This window comes from Wolffia australiana, chromosome 17 (genome assembly GCF_029677425.1).
Source record: "Wolffia australiana isolate 7733 chromosome 17, ASM2967742v1".
In the NCBI taxonomy this organism is placed as follows: domain Eukaryota; kingdom Viridiplantae; phylum Streptophyta; class Magnoliopsida; order Alismatales; family Araceae; genus Wolffia; species Wolffia australiana.
The window spans coordinates 6,904,594-6,922,500 of NC_135851.1; the positions used below are offsets into that span (position 1 = coordinate 6,904,594).

The 17,907-nt window shown below is 36.2% G+C and overlaps 1 protein-coding gene across 1 annotated transcript; it reads right to left on the bottom strand.

Annotated features, from left to right (window-relative positions):
- Window positions 1-9,662: 9,662 nt before the first annotated feature.
- On the bottom strand, window positions 9,663-12,897 carry LOC144714404 (uncharacterized). Its single transcript, XM_078589135.1, has 2 exons — window positions 12,700-12,897; window positions 9,663-10,363 (listed from the first exon to the last, which is right to left on the bottom strand). The coding sequence occupies exons 1-2, from the start codon at window positions 12,770-12,772 to the stop codon at window positions 9,783-9,785; spliced, it is 654 nt and encodes a 217-aa protein (XP_078445261.1). The 5' UTR covers window positions 12,773-12,897; the 3' UTR covers window positions 9,663-9,782.
- Window positions 12,898-17,907: the final 5,010 nt, after the last annotated feature.

Here is a 17,907-nt window from a genome sequence, read left to right on the forward strand (position 1 = left end):
GTCATTGTTCCCTAATTTTAACAAGTGATAAGTAAAAAAATACCATATGAAAAAATGATTACTGTCAAAAAATTTACATTTGTAACTGTATTCCTACACATATGTTATGTCAAGGATAAAAACTAACTCTGGTATTAAATTGACAGAAATATATGTGGCCACCAAGAAATCACACATTTCATATCTTACTTCATGTTCATTAATTCAATTTATTTATTATAGTGTGTGTGTGATGCGCATAATGAAGTTCATGAATGCATGATCGGGATTAGTGAGTTATGATGAGAACATAATATAGAGATCACTAGGCTTTACGCATTTGTTCCAAATATTCCTATTCAAAGAATACTTAGAGAAAGACATGGAAGTATCTAGGCAAAATATCACTATCTAGTCTCACTCATTTGATGACTGTGGTCGGTCCCCTAGTCATTAGTGTGAATCCACATAGGATAGAAAATATGTGCTCTTCAGTGGAAAAAGAAAAATCCATTCAAATCCTGGACTAGTATTATACAAAGTGTCAATTTAGTTGATTCACATCATGCTGGTGTAAGCGGTCCAAAGACCTGAGACACAAAAGACATCTTACGGATGGACTGTTGTATTTTGATGATGACATATAAGTTCTAATCACATACTTTTAAATATTCTCACTTTAGGTGCATCAAGAAATTCACAAAGAAAATTGAGAATTCAGGATGGGATCGTATGCCCATGGTATAAGAGGAGACAATGCAAGAAAGAAGATGTGATGAAGTCCTTGACCAAGACAATGGTATATCGGAGAAAAGTTCTCTTATGATTTTCAAACACATCAATACTAACTCGAATGATCGATTAGGATTTGACAGTTGACCATATCCTAAGTCATCCTTGGCGCATGATAAGCCAAAAATAGGGGTAAATTTATGCAATTTTAAACCCTTGTCGTTGTCAATTTTAGCTTATACAATAAAAGTTATAAAAACTCTACTTAAGATGTGCAGTGATAAGTACGAGTGTCGTCCAAGGGAAGCTAGTAAGGAATCCAATTGATGTTCTTCTTTAATAATTTGAACCTAATTGGGGTTAATTTAATCTTCAATAGAGATCAAGTCACCTTAATTAGATCAGAAATTTGGAAAGGGGGGTAGAAGAGATGATAGGAGTAGATGAAATAAGGGGCTCTAAGTTGAATTAATTGATCCAATTGAAAGGATCAAAGAATTCAATTAGAGAGATTAAGAAGAAAATTTAGACATGTTTTGGTTGGTTCTTTAGGTTTGGCAATTCAGTAATAACTACTCTATTGGATAATGAAATGGAAAATTTAATATCCTAGAATGTTGACCCTTTTTATAAGTTTTTTTATAGTTTTCTTTTATATGCACTTGGAATAGCTAGGAAATCTCTTAATTTCTCATCTAAATCCTAGTCTGGGCTTGTACATTCCACTCAAGCCAAGCGATTTAGAAGTTCAGACAGGGATCAAGAAGAAATATTAAGAAATTCAACTAACAACATCCAAAATACACCAAAAGTTCAAATACAAAGAAGGAAAAAGTACCAAATAGGTTGATCCAAGCTGTATCTCCTCTCTGTCTTGCAGCTGTGATAGATCACCATCAAGAATGAGCTCCCCCTCTCAAAATTTAGCTTTTATACTTAGGTTACATGGTAAAAATCACCATTTTACCCCCGTTTAGTAATTAATTTTTATCTATCAATGTAGGCTGGATTTGAATGATCCAACAACATAGATAGAAAGAGGGGATCAAGACGAGCAAATTCATAAAAAAATTATCTCAATCGGACTTCAAGATCAAAAGTTATTAATAAATGAATTTTAAACCAATTTATTTATTTATTCATTTCTTATTTTTAACACGCCATGACGTGTCGCTCTCTCATTGGCTGGCGCATTTTGAATTCTCCTTTTTGCAGAAAAGTTCTTTAAAAAGCCTGGAATTGTTGCTGGACGCCGCCTAAAAGTAATTGTGTAAATGCCCCTTGTGCAGTCTCTCTCCTCTGGTTTCTCCTAAAAACATTAAAACAAATGTTAAATAATTGTAATAAAACCCTGGAACAGTTTAAATGATATCTTTACGCCTGATCCCACGACCGAGAGCTGTTTTTAAGGGCATCATTGCAACTAAAATTTACGAAAACCCCTAGAGTAGTAGAAACTGATTTAAAACTCATTTTCTCATTATAAATATATCCTTTTCCTCTATAAAAATTCATTTCTCACTTAAATAAATCTCAAAAAATCCAATTAAATCCTAAATAAATTCTAGAAAATTCTATAAATTTTTAGAAAATTCAGTATTTCATCCCCATAATAATTATGCTCAAAATTAAAATTTAAACCTGCCATTTTCATTTAAAAATAATTATTTCAAGCTCAAATAAATCTCAGAAATTCATAAAATTAACAGAGAGTTAGGGAAAAATTGGAAATCACTGGGAAACATTAAAGTTATGTAAATATATGATAACAACCCATTTTGAGCTCTTTAAATTCATAAAATGGTGATAATAGCATGAAATAAAGACCGAATTTAGGGTGTTATCAACACACCAATTCAATGAGGGACTATACATACACGGTAACCGATGATATACAAGTTACCTAAATGGATTGATAGATATTCCTTTTATATGTTCTAGAGCACAAGGTGTAGCTTGGCACCCCGCGTACTAGAGATTTGACCTATTGATTGGGTTAAATAAATCATTCATTAACTAATCTATATAATGATATAGTTAACTTATTAGAAATGTTAATAATGCTTACTGGGCTACTAGAGTCTTTAACTAGAATAATACATTGGCCTAGAGAGTCACACACAAATGATGTTTTGGATGTCGGAAGATATACTTAAATTTTGGGGGGGTTTTATGAAAAGTATCCTCTTAGTATAATAAGGGAAGGCCATGAGCGACATTCACCAAGGCCAGAAAGGTTCACTGATCTTCCCCCTCTTTGCCCTTCTCCCATGGCTCCGCTCCATTACTGATGTGATCAAAATGGCATAACAATGATAGAGCGTGAATGGAGCTTGCCTACGTAAAGGAGGAGAGTCAATGTGCCAAGGACCATGTGGATACGTCTCGAGGAAGCACACTCAAGCAGCTCAACACATCTCACTCAAGGATCCTAGAAATCACAAATGCGATATGTGTGCCCAAGTGATTTGGTTTATTGTTTTGTTGATGTTATTGCAAGCTGTCATCTCTATTCCGCTACAAGAATCATTTGTATCACGTCCAGATCAATGCCTTAGAACCCAACATGAAATAAGTCTGTTATTTTAATCATTTATTGCATTCATTTATGTCATCTAACACAATATTATACAGTTTAGTTGCATCAGATCTTAAATATATATATAAAAATCCTTATTTGTATAAATAATATATTTTCAAGATCCAGCAAGATAACATTACATTTAAGATTATGTATTTTCATCCTATCCAATCTTAATTAAAGGATTACATGCAAAAGTATTAAGAAAATTTCAAACTGTTGAGTCAAAATGATCCTTGTATTTAAATTGCAAATTTTTATGTATTTTTAAAAATAATATCCATCATTTGACACATATTACAAAAAAATGTATGTTTAATATTTAAATTAGAGCTATTTTGGTATTTCAGTCATAAGAGAAATAATCATATAGTTATTGATTGAATCGATTCTAAAATAATATTAAAATACACATTTTTAGGGTCATCAACTTCTGAGGATACTTTGGTTCCAATTGAGCTAGAAAAGTTAGTAATATACTATTTATGATATTTTCTAGAACATTGGGTAGAATTCATATTTAAATGTCTTGCTCAAATGAGTGGACTGCATGGGCTGATAAATCATTTGATTATATCAAGATTAAAATAACTCAAGAACCCATCTTTTGAATACAATATCTCAGTAAAATCATTGACATATCCAGGACGTGTATAGGTGGATTACTAAGAGTTCGACGTTAATGTTCAGTGTCTCTCTCATAGATAACATTTTCTGCTCTCCAAGAAACTCATCACAAGACATTCAAATAAATTCATTCCAAGAAAAATTAAACCCTAGACATGGTCCTGCTTGAACTTTCTCATGCCAACTCATCACAGACAAGTTCTTATGACCCAATCCTAATTAGTGGGAAAACTTCATAACGCATTATATTGAAGAGATGGCTTTACTTTGGGAGGAGACAACCACCACTCAGACCATGCAACACCGTATCTGCCAACCTAGAATTTGAGAATCTAGCTTCATTAATTATTAGGATTTTCCGTTTTAGTTTTATTTAAAATACCATGTTTCTCAGTTATTTTATCTCTCCCCATTGGCATCAAAAATAGGCCACTTGGGGAATTTCCGAATTAAGTTTCATCTTGGAGTTTTCCAAAGGGCTAAACTAGATGATACATTAATAAATAACCTAAAGTATTTTAGATGCCTAGGATAATCAATTAGGCCATCCAAGTATCTTAAGAGACTAGGATATCACTATCTAGTCCCACTCATATGATGACTTGGCAACAGTCAATGATTAAAACCTCGTTTATGATTGGAGTCGGTGAGTTATTAAAAACAAACTGTTCTCCTTATTTTTTAATCGCGGGGGTGATGTGGCCCAATCAAAACAGAGAACGTCTTTTCTTTTGCGAGAAATGAGATGTACAGACCGAGATGACCGAAATTAAAAAAAAATTTCTTTGATGGGTCAACAAAAGTAGCGCAACCGATGTGCCATGAGACAAGTGGTACCACATATCCTCTTTTTGATTTAAAAAATAAAAACAGGTGATGACATAGTGCGCGCTGATTCACTGCCACATCACACACACATTGACTTTATTGTATGAATCTAATTAATATAATATTATACCGTTACTATTTTATTGTCTTTTTTAGGATATAAAACGTGGCATAATGGGAGCCATTGATCAAGGATGACATGGGGCAACCTGACCCAAAAAATGATATGATGGCACTGATGAGGTCAAGAAGAAAGGAATCTTTGGATTAAATCAACGCCTAAGATTTGTCCAACTTCAGGCCTTGATATCCAAAAATCCAGAACTTCAATTGAGCTAAAATTTTGAGGGTAAAATTTTATTTATGTATTTAATTATGTATATGGTTCGATCTATAAATTGATCCCATGATCTTTTATAAAACATCATTGAGCTCACTTCCTCCTACAAGGGCAGATTGAAAGAAGTGAACTTTTAAATGTCCATTGAGAGTGTAATTTGTGTCTTGAGTTTGTGGAGAAGGTCAACATAGAAATAGGGAGGGTATCCTGCATCAGGAACATGCCTTGATCCCCAGATAGAAAGAAAAATTTTGAAGGTCAACATAGAAAGACAAAATTTGAGGGTAAATTTGTCTTTATGTATTTAACTATTTATATGGTTGGATCTATAAATTGATCCCATGATCTTTTTATAAAACATCATTGAGCTCACTTCCTCCTACAAATGCAGATTGAAAAAAGTGAACTTTTGAATGTCCATTAAGAGTGTAATTTGTGTCTTGAGTGCATGGAGAAGGTCAACATAGAAATAGGGAGGGTATCCTGCATTAGGAACATGCCTTGATCCCGATGGAATATAGGGATCTAAGGTTAGATTGTTGCCTTACATTGATCATTTTTAACACATTCACTAAGGTAGGTCATATCCGTTTTGTTACTACTCTCCACCATCACCATCCATTGTCTTTTGCCGCCCACGTCACATTTGATTTTCCACCGACACCATATATCATCCACATCACATCACATATTTCCTTCTCTAACCACATAATAAACCCTAAACCACAATCTTCCTCCATCTCATTCATCATACATTCCCTACATCCACCACCTTCCTTTCGACAGCTCATTATGTCATCTCCACCACATCTCGGCGTCATTACCTTTTAAGTATTAAACGTAAATTACTTATTTCTTATTATCATAACCCTTTAAGTATCAACTTGTTTTACCTTCACCACTTCACTTCTTCCTCTATCCCACTCTCTCACTTTCACTCACTTTGTTCACGATAACTATCTACCACTCGTGGTAATACTCATTTTACTCATATTAAATAATACTTAGACCTATATCTGATCACCATCTCCATCTTATCGCTACGTCTTACGTTATACATTTCTCTTAAATCACCTATCAAGAGAGTTATTTCCCCAAGATCCGTTCCCTCTGGAGACACCCTATACTCATCCAATATCTAGTGCATTAAATTGTGTATTTTTTATAATTTTTTTATTAAACTCAAATCCAATAACAACCTAATGTTTCCCTAATATTGAGTTTATCATGCATAAAAAAGTTCACAAAAGGTGATTGGGGGTTTCAGATGGGATTGTTAGCCTAGGTATAAGGGGATACAGCTCAAGGAAGATAATGCAATCAAGTCCTTGGCCGAGTTCCTCGATCATTTCAAAATACATCAACACTAACTAGGACGACTTATTGGATTTTGTAGTTGACCACACCTTAATTTTTTAATTATGTCAGCTAGATGGGACACTTAACGTACACTATAGCTAATGACAATAAGGCTCCATGAGAAAGTTAGTACCCTCAGTCGTACCTTGGCCTATCGGGGTTAGAAATTAGACCTATACATATTTTCTAACATTAAGTTCATAAATAAAAAAATTTTACAATTCACAAGATATATTTGGATTTATTTAAATATATCAAGGTTTTATTATATTTGAATTTATTTATCATTTACGTTATATTATGGAACTTTATGACATTAAATTTAAAGTTTAGTAATTTTACATGTTAGATTATATTTTTGGATTCACTAAATTTTTTAGGATTTTCTTACAAATTCCATATTTTACTATTTTTAAGGATTTTAAAGGAAGAGAGAGAAAAAAAATGGTTGAGAATGAATCAACTTTAAATCTTCATACATAATGATCCAAGAGTTTCAGGATCAAGTTTTTGGGGTTGCTTCAATTTTATCCCCTCTGTCCTATCCATTCATAGCATGCATTCTATAAATAGACTTTGTAAAAAATACACCGTTGCATTTTGCTCCTAATCATGATTAGTGGTGTGATATGCTCATTCAAAATCTCATTTGGGTCTGTTCTTGAGTGTTGAGAGTAAGATTTCAGGAAAATTTTGATTGAGACTGATGAACAGAAAGCACCACTTTTTCCATTGGAAACCTGATGATGAGATTAGTTTATCCTCCTCATATTTTGAAAAACTACATCTTCTAACACCATGTCTTCGTTGTCTTCGTTGAGGATAGCCAAGGTTTTTGACATCCCGCACACCTCCTCTAACACCATGTCTCACTAATACATCCACCTCCATCTCTGTCACTGTTTGCGATGATAAAATGCACGTAACCCTCCCCCCCTTCGCTCAGCCTGTCGCCAAGACATATTTGCCATCATCTCTAGTGGAAAGAAAGTAAAAAATTTATCTAATGAGAAATTAGAATAATATATTATAAATACCCAAATCTCATTTGAGATAGACTATAAATCACATGTCATTATCTAATGTAAAAAAATTCACTAATCTTAGGTAGAAAAATTGGAAAGAGTTTTTTTAATTCATAAAGGTGCTCTTATGAAAAATGAAATATGTTTTGTGGCGATACTAGATTAAGGAAAAGGATATATGTGTGTTAGTGGGTATTTATAACCCAATCCAGTTCAAATAGAGTAATTGAGAGACCTAATCTAAAATTATTATCTAACGGAAATACACAACGCAATGGTTCTGTATACCTTACAAGTTTTCTAAATTTTCTAATATGACTATATCAAGAGGAATTATCTCCTTGGCTATCAGTAAAGGGTGGAATTTACACCAATATGATTTAAATAGCTCATTACTACACATTGGTCTTGATGAATACATTTATATGTATATGTCACTTGGACACATTAGAATTTGGGTTGAATTTAAATTACTCATTACTATAAATGCTTGTTTTCAAGTTAAAAAGAAAGCCCTATAGGTTGCAACAGTCAGCAAGAGCATAATCTGGAAGGTTTCTTTAATTCATGGTATATTTATGATAGAATCAGAGCAAAATATATCATTTGTTATTCTTTAAGCATAGTGTTGCAATAGAAGTTACCATTTTTATTTATGTGATACTATTGTATATGTTGATAATGATCAAGAAATAAAGCATCACAGGCAAATATATCTCAAGAATTTGGTATGAAGTATTTAATAACTTCCACATTTGGATTTGATATTTTGCTTCCCCCGAACGAAATTAGATTCTGCATATTTTTCAAAATTTAAGCAATTGATACTCCAACTGATGCTACTTCCACGAGCAGAAATTTGAATATGAGCTAGATGATATTGATCAGGGATTTCACCAGCGACTAATTAATCCTGCTGGGGCAGATATATCTTACATTGTTGATATCCCAATTCATTTACACAATACTTAAATATTACTTATATATTATACATAATGTGTGCATGTGATTTGATATAGTTAAAATGAACTCTATAGTACTAATTAAATTTGAAAGGGAAATATCATTCAATTGAAATAGCTATGCTGATAGAAATTTTGAAAGCTCCCCGGTTATTTGCAGGTCTATTTCTGGAATGTTCACGCCCTTGGGAAAAACTTAACTATTGTGGAGAAATAAAAAAAACTAGAGTATATCATGTTCTACGGTAGAAGATAGATTGAGAGTTCTTGATATGGATGTTAGCAAATCCTGAAAACTTTACTTTTCAGTTTTCTATAATTTGACTAGTGGAAAAAGGAAACAATTAAGAGGAGAATATTGAAGCAGTTTTCTGAGAAAGGTAAGTCATTCTTTTTTTCCATTCTAAACATATAGTGTTCTTCAATCCATGACTCAGTCATACTAATTTTGACATTTGAAATCAACTGATACTGACGGTATTTTGATATCTTATATTATTAATATTATGGAAATCACATCTATAAAGTCATTTCGTAACAGTTGTTTGTTGAAGCACCAACGAACATTATTGGTAGGCGTTGTTTAGAAGTTTTTCGTAAAAAATAAAATTTTGAAAATTCTGCCAGTCAATAAGTAACAACAGGCGTATCATCATGCATTCATAATATACTTAAGGTAATTTATTAATTTATATTATCACTTAAGTTACTCAAAGTTTGATATAAATCATGTGTGAAAATAGAGAAACACAAATTTCATGATTTTTGGGGTTTACTTGAGCATAATAATAGTTGACCTGACTTTGAAAATTTTCTTGTATTACCTTTGATTTTATTGGCACCTCCGCGATTTTCAGAATTTTAGAGGCATTTTAATCCAGTAATGAGATGAGAAATAAAAAGAAAACGGCATAAAAGCTAGGATTTTTGCATCCCACCTTTACTCAATGCCAGAGTGACAAATATCATATCCATCATTATATGAATGACAAATACTTTCTAAAAAGGCCATCTAAAATAAATGGAATTATCTAGTGCATTATGCAGTGACATGATATATTCTTGATAAAAAATTTCTTGTGAAACATTTGTCATCATTTATGACCGAAGAAGAGGATAGTGTGATTACAAGTCTACATATATTTGGTAATCTATAAAAACTACTTTGGTAAATTTAAAAAAAGCAAAAGGTAAGCATACTTTCTCAACATTCCTAATGGATTGATATATATGAGCAGATTGCATCTCAACTGAACAATCTGAATCATTTGTATTGGGACAAGCACCCCAAGCAGTAGGTGGGACACCAAACACATCTTTCATCTTGAGAAGACTCATCTGATCAACCTTCATTCATCATAGGAAGTCCCACTTTGTGAATCTGGGGAGAGTCCAAGAACAAAGACAACACCCTCAACAACATCATACAGCATCAGTCCAATTCTGCCGCCAATCCAGCTGCCGAGATGACTGCCGAGGAGATAACCAACACGCCCGAGCCGCTCCTCACCCGCAAACCCCCCTCCATATGTCCCAACTAAGGTTCCGGTGCCCCTCAGCAGGCCCTCCGCCATCGTCCCCCCGTAGTAGACAGCCTCAAAGAAGTCCCATGCAGAGGAGATGATGGGTCCAGTCACTCTCTTGGCCTGGCGGGTGGCAAGTTTGGCAGCCTTGGCTGCAGCCTGGTTCGCGTGTTTGGCGGCGGCAGCTGCGCCCATGCCGCCCGAAAGGGCCTCCGCAAGAGCCGCTTCCAGGGCCCGGCGACGTACACTTTCCACGTGAGAGCTCCGAAGGGTGTACACATAGAGCTTCACTGTCTCCTTTACGGCGCATGCCGCTGTGCCTGAGCCCATGTCAAAGCAGTCGAAGATGGTGAACTTGCCGCTCTTCGATGCAGCCTCGTCCCCCACCATCGTCCTGCACTTCTCCGCTGGAGAGAGAGATCACACAGAGAGTAAATGATTTCTCCACCAGCTTTGAAAGGAGTGAGGGAAAGAGAGACAGGTGATGCGAGTGAGGGAGAAAGAAAGAGAGACAGCAGATGAGAGACAGAGTGAGGGAGAAAGAAAGATAGATGATGAGAGACAGAGTGAGGGAGAAAGAAAGATAGACCACAGATGAGAGACAGAGTGAGGGAGAAAGAAAGATAGACCACAGATGAGAGACAGAGTGAGGGAGAAAGAAAGATAGACCGCAGATGAGAGACAGAGTGAGGGAGAAAGAAAGAGAGACAGCAGATGAGAGACAGAGAGAGGGAGAGATAAAAAGAGAGCAAGAGGGTGACAGAAAGGGAGAGCGATAAAAAGAGAGACAGAGAGAGAAAGAGAGTGACAGAGGGTGAGAGAGCGGGCGGGAGAGAGAAACAAAGAGGCAGAGGGAGACAGAAAGAAAGAGACAGAGGGCGAGAGAACTGGAGGGGAGAGAGCAAGAGGCAGAGGGTGAGAGAGCGGGAGGGAGAGAGCAAGAGACAGAGGGTGAGAGAGACAGAGGGAGAGATAAATAAAGAGAGAGCGAGAGAGAAAGAGAGAGACAGAGGGTGAGAGAGACAGAGCAAGAGATATAGAAAGAGAGAGCGAGAGAGAAAGAGAGAAAGAGAGAGACAGAGGTGAGAGAGACAAAGGGAGAGAAAGAAAGAGAGAGGGAGAGAGAAAGAGAGAGAGAAAGAAAGAGAGAGGGAGAGAGAAAGAGAGAGACAGAGGGTGAGAGAAATAAAGGGAGAGAGAAAGAAAGAGAGAGTGAGAGAGGAAGAGAGAGACAGAGGGTGAGAGAGACATAGAGACAGAGGGAGAGAGAGAGAAAGAGACAGAGGGTGAGAGAGACAGAGACAGTGGGAGAGAGAAAGAGAGAGGCAGAGGGTGAGTGAGAAAGAGAGAGGGAGAGTGAAAGAAAGGGGATGAGAGAGAGGGAGAGTGAGAGACAGAGGAGGAGAGAGACGGAGAGAGAGACAGAGGATGAGAGAGAGAGGGAGAGAGAAAGAGAGACACAGAGGATGAGAGAGAGAGGGAGAGAGAAAGAGAGACACAGAGGATGAGAGAGAGAGGGAGAGAGAAAGAGAGACACAGAGGATGAGAGAGAGAGGGAGAGAGAAAGAGAGACACAGAGGATGAGAGAGAGAAAGACAAAAAGAGTGTGAGGGAGAGAGAAAGAGAGACACAGAAGGTGAGGGAGAGAGACAGAGGATGAGAGAGAAAAAGATAAAAAGAGGGTGAGAGAGAGAGAAAGTGAGACACAGAAGGTGGGGGAGGGAGAAAGAGAAAGAGAGAAAGGGTGAAACAGAGAGGGAGAGAGAAAGAGGTAGCTGATGATAATTCGAATAGGTTTATCTAAACATCAAAGTTTGAATAGACCACCGATGATAGAAAGGCTTTCTTGGCCAGAGAAAGAATGACAATTTAAATTTTGACACCTGACAAAGAACATGAAAATGTTCCCAGTCTAGGAAAAGAGAGAAAGAGTTATCAAAGGAGAACACAGATTGGGTCCTAAGAACCTCAGAGAGTGAACAGATCACCAACAATAGAAAAGCTTCGAGGGCTGGAGAGAAAGGACACGGTTTGAGTTCTTTAATCTCAGAGTTTGGACAAATTACAAAAAGCATAAGAGATTTCAGGTCCAGACGGTTAGGGAAAGTGAAATCAACAATGGTCTTAACATTTTAATTAGACAAATCGAAACCGGGCATTGGATTTTTTAAAAAAAATATAACGGATGCTGGGATATACTTAAAACAATACACAGGATGATTTTAATTCAAGATACTTGACATTTTAATTCAAGAATATCGAATGATTTTGACGTTTCTCTTACTTTCTTCTCTCTCCATCGATCTTTATCTGCAATATCCAAATAGTTGGGGCCATGGCACGGCGTAAACATTTATTTCGATCCTCAAATGAAGGCAACAAAAGTTTCAATTGTCGCAAAATCTTCAAAAACATCAAATAATGAAAATCGCAAAATGTCATCTGCATATCTTTCATCACTTCCACTCCGATCATTCTTAAATGAAAGAAACGGCTGTTCAATGCGTTACACGAAGCCATTCAGACAGCGATGTGAATCGTGCGATCTGGAACTTTATCATGGAAACAAAACCCCTAGAACGAAGAACAGTTCAGACGGGAGATCAAATGCTACCATGAATCAAACCATCCCAGACCGGTCAATTATCAGAGGGGAATTACTCTTTCAACCCAGAAATCCAAATCTACTCAGCAAAAAGATTTCGATTTTAGTAAAAACTGAGAGAAAGGGTGGAAGAAAAACCTGTCATACTGAGAGCGACGATGCCCACGATGAAGAGACCCAGCCGGACCCTTCGCTTCTGAAAATCCACCATAGTTGCTGACAGAGCTTCCGAGAAGTCTTTAATGGCCGTTGACTCTTGGGTCTTCTTCGAAAGAGAGTTTCTTTCGCAAGTTTCTTCGGAATCTCCCCACCGAAGTTGAAGAAGAAGAAGAACAAGTAGAAGAAGAAAACTTGATTTATAGCCCTTCCCCAGTTTTGAATTTTATTTATACGTGGCCGGAGGATGTCCGTTGGATGTTGATCGCACGGCCAACTATCAGCACAGGAATACCCACAGCCAATTGAGAGTAGTTGTATGTAGGGTTTGACTAGTCAAGTTGACAAGTCAATGTCATAGTTAAAATAGAAAATTTATATTCATGGTTATGTTAAATATCCTCTACACTTGTAGAAACCTCTCTCACGAGTTGGATTTGATATTTTTAGAATTTTAAAAAATATAAAATCAATATTTACTAATTTTCTTCCAGTTCCGGTCCGTGATGGATTCAAAATTTGCTTTGATCTAATCGTTGCCGTGTTTTGAATCCATGCAATACATTTATAATACCTCACTTTGAACAGTAGTAAGCAAGGGTCGATCCTCAGGGAGCCTAGATAATGAGGTTAGGTGACTAAGGTAGAGAGGAGAAGAATACTTATAGTAAGAAGATGATGAGGTGAGAAGGATGATTTTAAGGAATTGGAGACTTAACCTAAGATAGATTAAATCACTGTAATTACAGTTAGATGAGAAGAAAATATGTTTTATGGTTTCAGTGAGTTTCGGAGAACTTTATCCTATAGAGGCATTTCATAGAACACCGTATGGGCGAGTTGGATATGAGATGAATTCAGAGGAAAATGGGGGGAAGAGATGATGGGTATGGATGGAATGGGAAGGTGTGAGAATGGAGTAGGATTTGTGTTTTTGGAGATTTTGGTGATTTGGGTGAAGGTAAAACAACTTAACCTATGATTTAAGCAAAATAAATCTGCCGACACTACCAATGGAGAGGATTACAAGTAAATCTCTCATCAGAATCCTCACAGAAACCCCGTTTTTGTGCCAGTCCTAGGGCGGGTGGTGCTTGATCCGCTACGATGTCGGGCTCCACTTGATCTCCTTCTCCAGAGCAAACTTGAGCATCCCACAATACCAAGCTCGGGCCTAAGCTTCTCCCCCTTTCCTTCTGGTGACCTGGTGTCAAGAGAGAGCCAATGACAAGAAAATCGAAGAAGGGGGAGGTCCTTAAAGAGTTTAGGGTTTCGCAAAACCCCCTAAAATTCATTTAAATCATTTATAAAATCCAAAAAATGTGTTTTGCCTTTAAAAATTCATTTCCTTATGATTTGATTATCCGAAAAATATGCAAAACTTATATAAAATCAGGAAATACTACAAAATCATAATAAAGGAAAAATTAAGCAAATTTAATTATGATAACATGCAAATATGTTCATTTTAAGCTAAATATTCAAGTAAAAGGCATAGATTTAAGTCATAAATTTGCATGTTATCAGTCCAGTTTGTCCCGTGCACCTAAACCTGTCTGACAAACCGGTCCACTCTCAAATGGAAGACCTACGGTCACAATTCGGTCCGGTCAAACTGGTTCTCGATCCCAAGTGTCCAACTCTAGTTGGATGTTGGATGTTGAATCCTCTTATGATGTTCTGCTGTGTTATATTTTTTATGGGTGGATTGGTTATGATACTTTGTGTTTTACATATTTGTTTTCCTAATCTTATCCAATCTGACTAGCCAGTTGATATTCATCCCACTTTTTAAGGCTGAATGCAACCCTTTTGGGTTAGATAAGGTTTGATCATGAATGGAAAAATGGGATGACTTCACAGATACATACATTTTAATAGTGTTATCAAACTAAGTCAACCAAATACTTTGTCACTGAAGATACAAGGGAAAGACAGACTACCCACTTTGGGCTCTAATAAAAATGGTCAGAAAGAACCAAAAAGGGTACCAGAGATATGAAGTTGTTTCAAATAAACTCATTAAGAAGGTGCCCTTTGATGTAAATATGAGTGGTAGGCAAGCCAATCACACACTTTATATCTCTTTCCATGTTCATTAATAGAACATATTCATTATATTGTACATGTGATGCTTATAATGGAGTTCATGAATGCATAATCAAACTTTGTGAATTATGATGATATTGTAATACATATATCATTAGTCTTTAATAATGTGTTCTAAATATTCTTTTTGAAAGGATAGTTGTGAAGGGCATTGAAGTATCCTGATCGAAGACACTAAGGATAGTTAGTGGGTGCTCCTTTGTGAAAAGAGTTCACTGAATTGATCCGGATGAATCCATGAATGGCATTATATCAAATTGTCAATCAGGTTGATTAATGTCATGGTTTTCTAAGTGTTCCTTAGACATGAGACACCAAAGATGTCTTGTGGATGGACAATTGTACTTTGACTATGACCTACGAGTCTCTAATCATGGGATTCTAAATAGTCTTAGTTCAAGTGCATCAAGAAGTTCACAAAGACGATTGAGTGATCAAGATGGGATTGTCCACCATTGGTATCAGAGGAGACAGATCAAGGAAGATGATGTGATGAAATCCTTGGCCAAGCCATTGAAATATCAAAGAAGAGTTCTCTAATGATTTTCGAACGCATCAGTACTAACCTAGATGAGCGATTAGGGTTTGACAATTGACCATACTTTAAGTCATCCTAGGAGCGTCAAGTGGATGATGATGAACAAGTTCTATGAGTGAGTCAATACACACTCCTTTGTATCTTCTAGAGCACTAGGTGTAGCTTGGCACTAGGCTTTGCCCAACCGATATCCGATATTCGGGGAAAAAATGGGACCGGGCTTGATATCGGATATCAGATATCGATGATATCTGTCTATAAAGGGTTAGATGGATATCGGTATCGGATATCGGGGGGGGTGAGGATGAATAGGGTATTGGATACCGGATATCGGTTTTCCGATATCCGGATGTCGGAGACGGATACCAGATGCCGGATATCGGTTTTTGATATCTGGATATTGCATCCGGTATCGAATATCGGAACCAGTATCGAATTGTTTTATTTTATTTGAATCTCATTTAATATATAGAGTTTAAAATTTTTATTTTGTTCCATATGGGATAACAGAATTCGAAGTTTAATGTAAACTCAGAATCCCGTTATCCCACATGGAAGAATTTAGAAATCGTTCTTTGTATATATTAAATGAATCCGATATTATATTAAATGGTAAAATTATATTATAATACATTTTTGCTATATTTATTGGCCCTTATATTTGGTCATTATTTAATAAGTTATCATAGCGTCCAATAAATAGAAGCAAAAATTTCTATATTCTTCCATATGGGATAAAGGGATTCGGAGTTTAACACCAAACCCGAATCCGGTTGTCCCATATGGAAAAAAATAAAAATGTGTGGCTGTATATATAAATGTGATGACTTAACTCTTAAAAAGTTCTCTCCAACTCTCTGGCCCACGATAAATCGACCTTTCGCTGAATAGTTATGAATTAATAATATTTTTACCTATACTTTCGATGTGGATATCAAAAACTGATATCCACAACCGATATCCGATGTCATCATCCTCCCCCTTGAGATGGAGACGGATGCCGACATCGAGACGGATATCGGTATCAGATATCGGCACTGTGGCAACCGATAGCCGATACCGATAGCCGATACCGATATCCGATATCTGGATATTGGAATTAACGGATACTGGAAAATTGACTTTTCGGTATCCGATACGGCATCTGTCCCGATACCGGCATCCGGTACCGGTATCGGAACGGGCAAACGCTACTTGGCACCCTACAGCTAGGAGACTCAGCCTATCAATTAGGTTAAATCGATCTAACAATAATTAATCTATATGATGATATAGTTAATCTAGAAGGCCAATAGAGGTTATTATGCTGCTAGAGTCATTAACTAGAATGATACATGGACCTCGAGGGTCACATGCAAATGGTCTTTTGGACGTTTGAAGGTTTACTTAGAAGGGTTTTATGAAAAATACCAACTTAGTGTACATAGGGAAAGGCACTAAACAGGATTTACCCACGCCAGAATTTTTCAGTGACCTTCCCTTTCTTCTCCCCTCTCCCCATGGCTCCTCTCCACTCTTGCTGCAATCCAGATGGCGTAAGAACAACAATGGAGGTTGAACGGAGCTCGCAAGGTGGAGGAGGAGATTGTGTGTGCAAAGGATTGTGTGAATACGTCTAAAGGCTGTACATATGAGCAGCTTACATTTTCTCACTCTAGGATCTAAGGAATCACATATGTAATCTGTGCACAGATGCTTCATTTCATGATTTTATTGATGCTGTTATGGTTATGTTATGTCTTTTGTTGCAAGTATACTTATGTTCATCCAAATCAAAGCCTCTAGAACCCCACATAGCCTAAACCAAATTTATTTCCTCTTTAAGCTATCTTATCTGGTCAAAACCAATAAATAAAATCTAAAAATTCATATATTTCAATTTCTAATTCCATTTAAATGATAATTTCTCCGTTAGTTCATAACTTTGATCTTCTTTAAATCCATGTCACCTGAAATAGATCCTTTGATATAAAAAAGGTTTAGTTTATATGAATGACTAGTCAGAGTTGAAGAGTTAAGGTTGATCATCTTTATTTTAAATTTTTATTGTTGTAATCTTATTTATCTTCTCTTTGCTTGCTTGTGTTGGGAATTTTGGATATTGATTATCACCTTTAATCCTAACTTGAATACAAAAAAAAAGAATAATAAAAATGAAAACTTATATAAGCCAAAAAAATCACATTTTGTACAAAGCAAATTTATGACATAAAATGGGTGGCCCCTTATTTCTAATTAATTTTGGACATAAAAGCCCTTAAGTTTAAGTATGTCCACCAACACCCGTACAGTCGTGTGCGTTAGCCTCTTGACCTCTGTATCAATCTTGTTATTAACTTAAATGGTCCCATTTACCAACTTTATTAAGTAATTATATCAAAATATATTTTAATTAATTAAGAAACAATTGGACCGAATGGATTGAAGGTACAAAATAGTTGATGAACTCTCTCCTGGAACCCTACAATGATTGGTTACCATATGCATATAACTGTCAACTAGGGAATTTAATGGATTATCTTCCTCGACTGAATCTCCTCTTA

Bases quoted from the DNA above. Each gene is read 5' to 3' on its own strand.
- LOC144714404 (XM_078589135.1), bottom strand. From the start codon at position 12,772: ATGGTGGATTTTCAGAAGCGAAGGGTCCGGCTGGGTCTCTTCATCGTG. The intron at 10,364-12,699 runs GTTTTTCTTCCA...CTCTCTCTCCAG, and splicing joins CGTCGCTCTCAGTATGACAG to CGGAGAAGTGCAGGACGATG.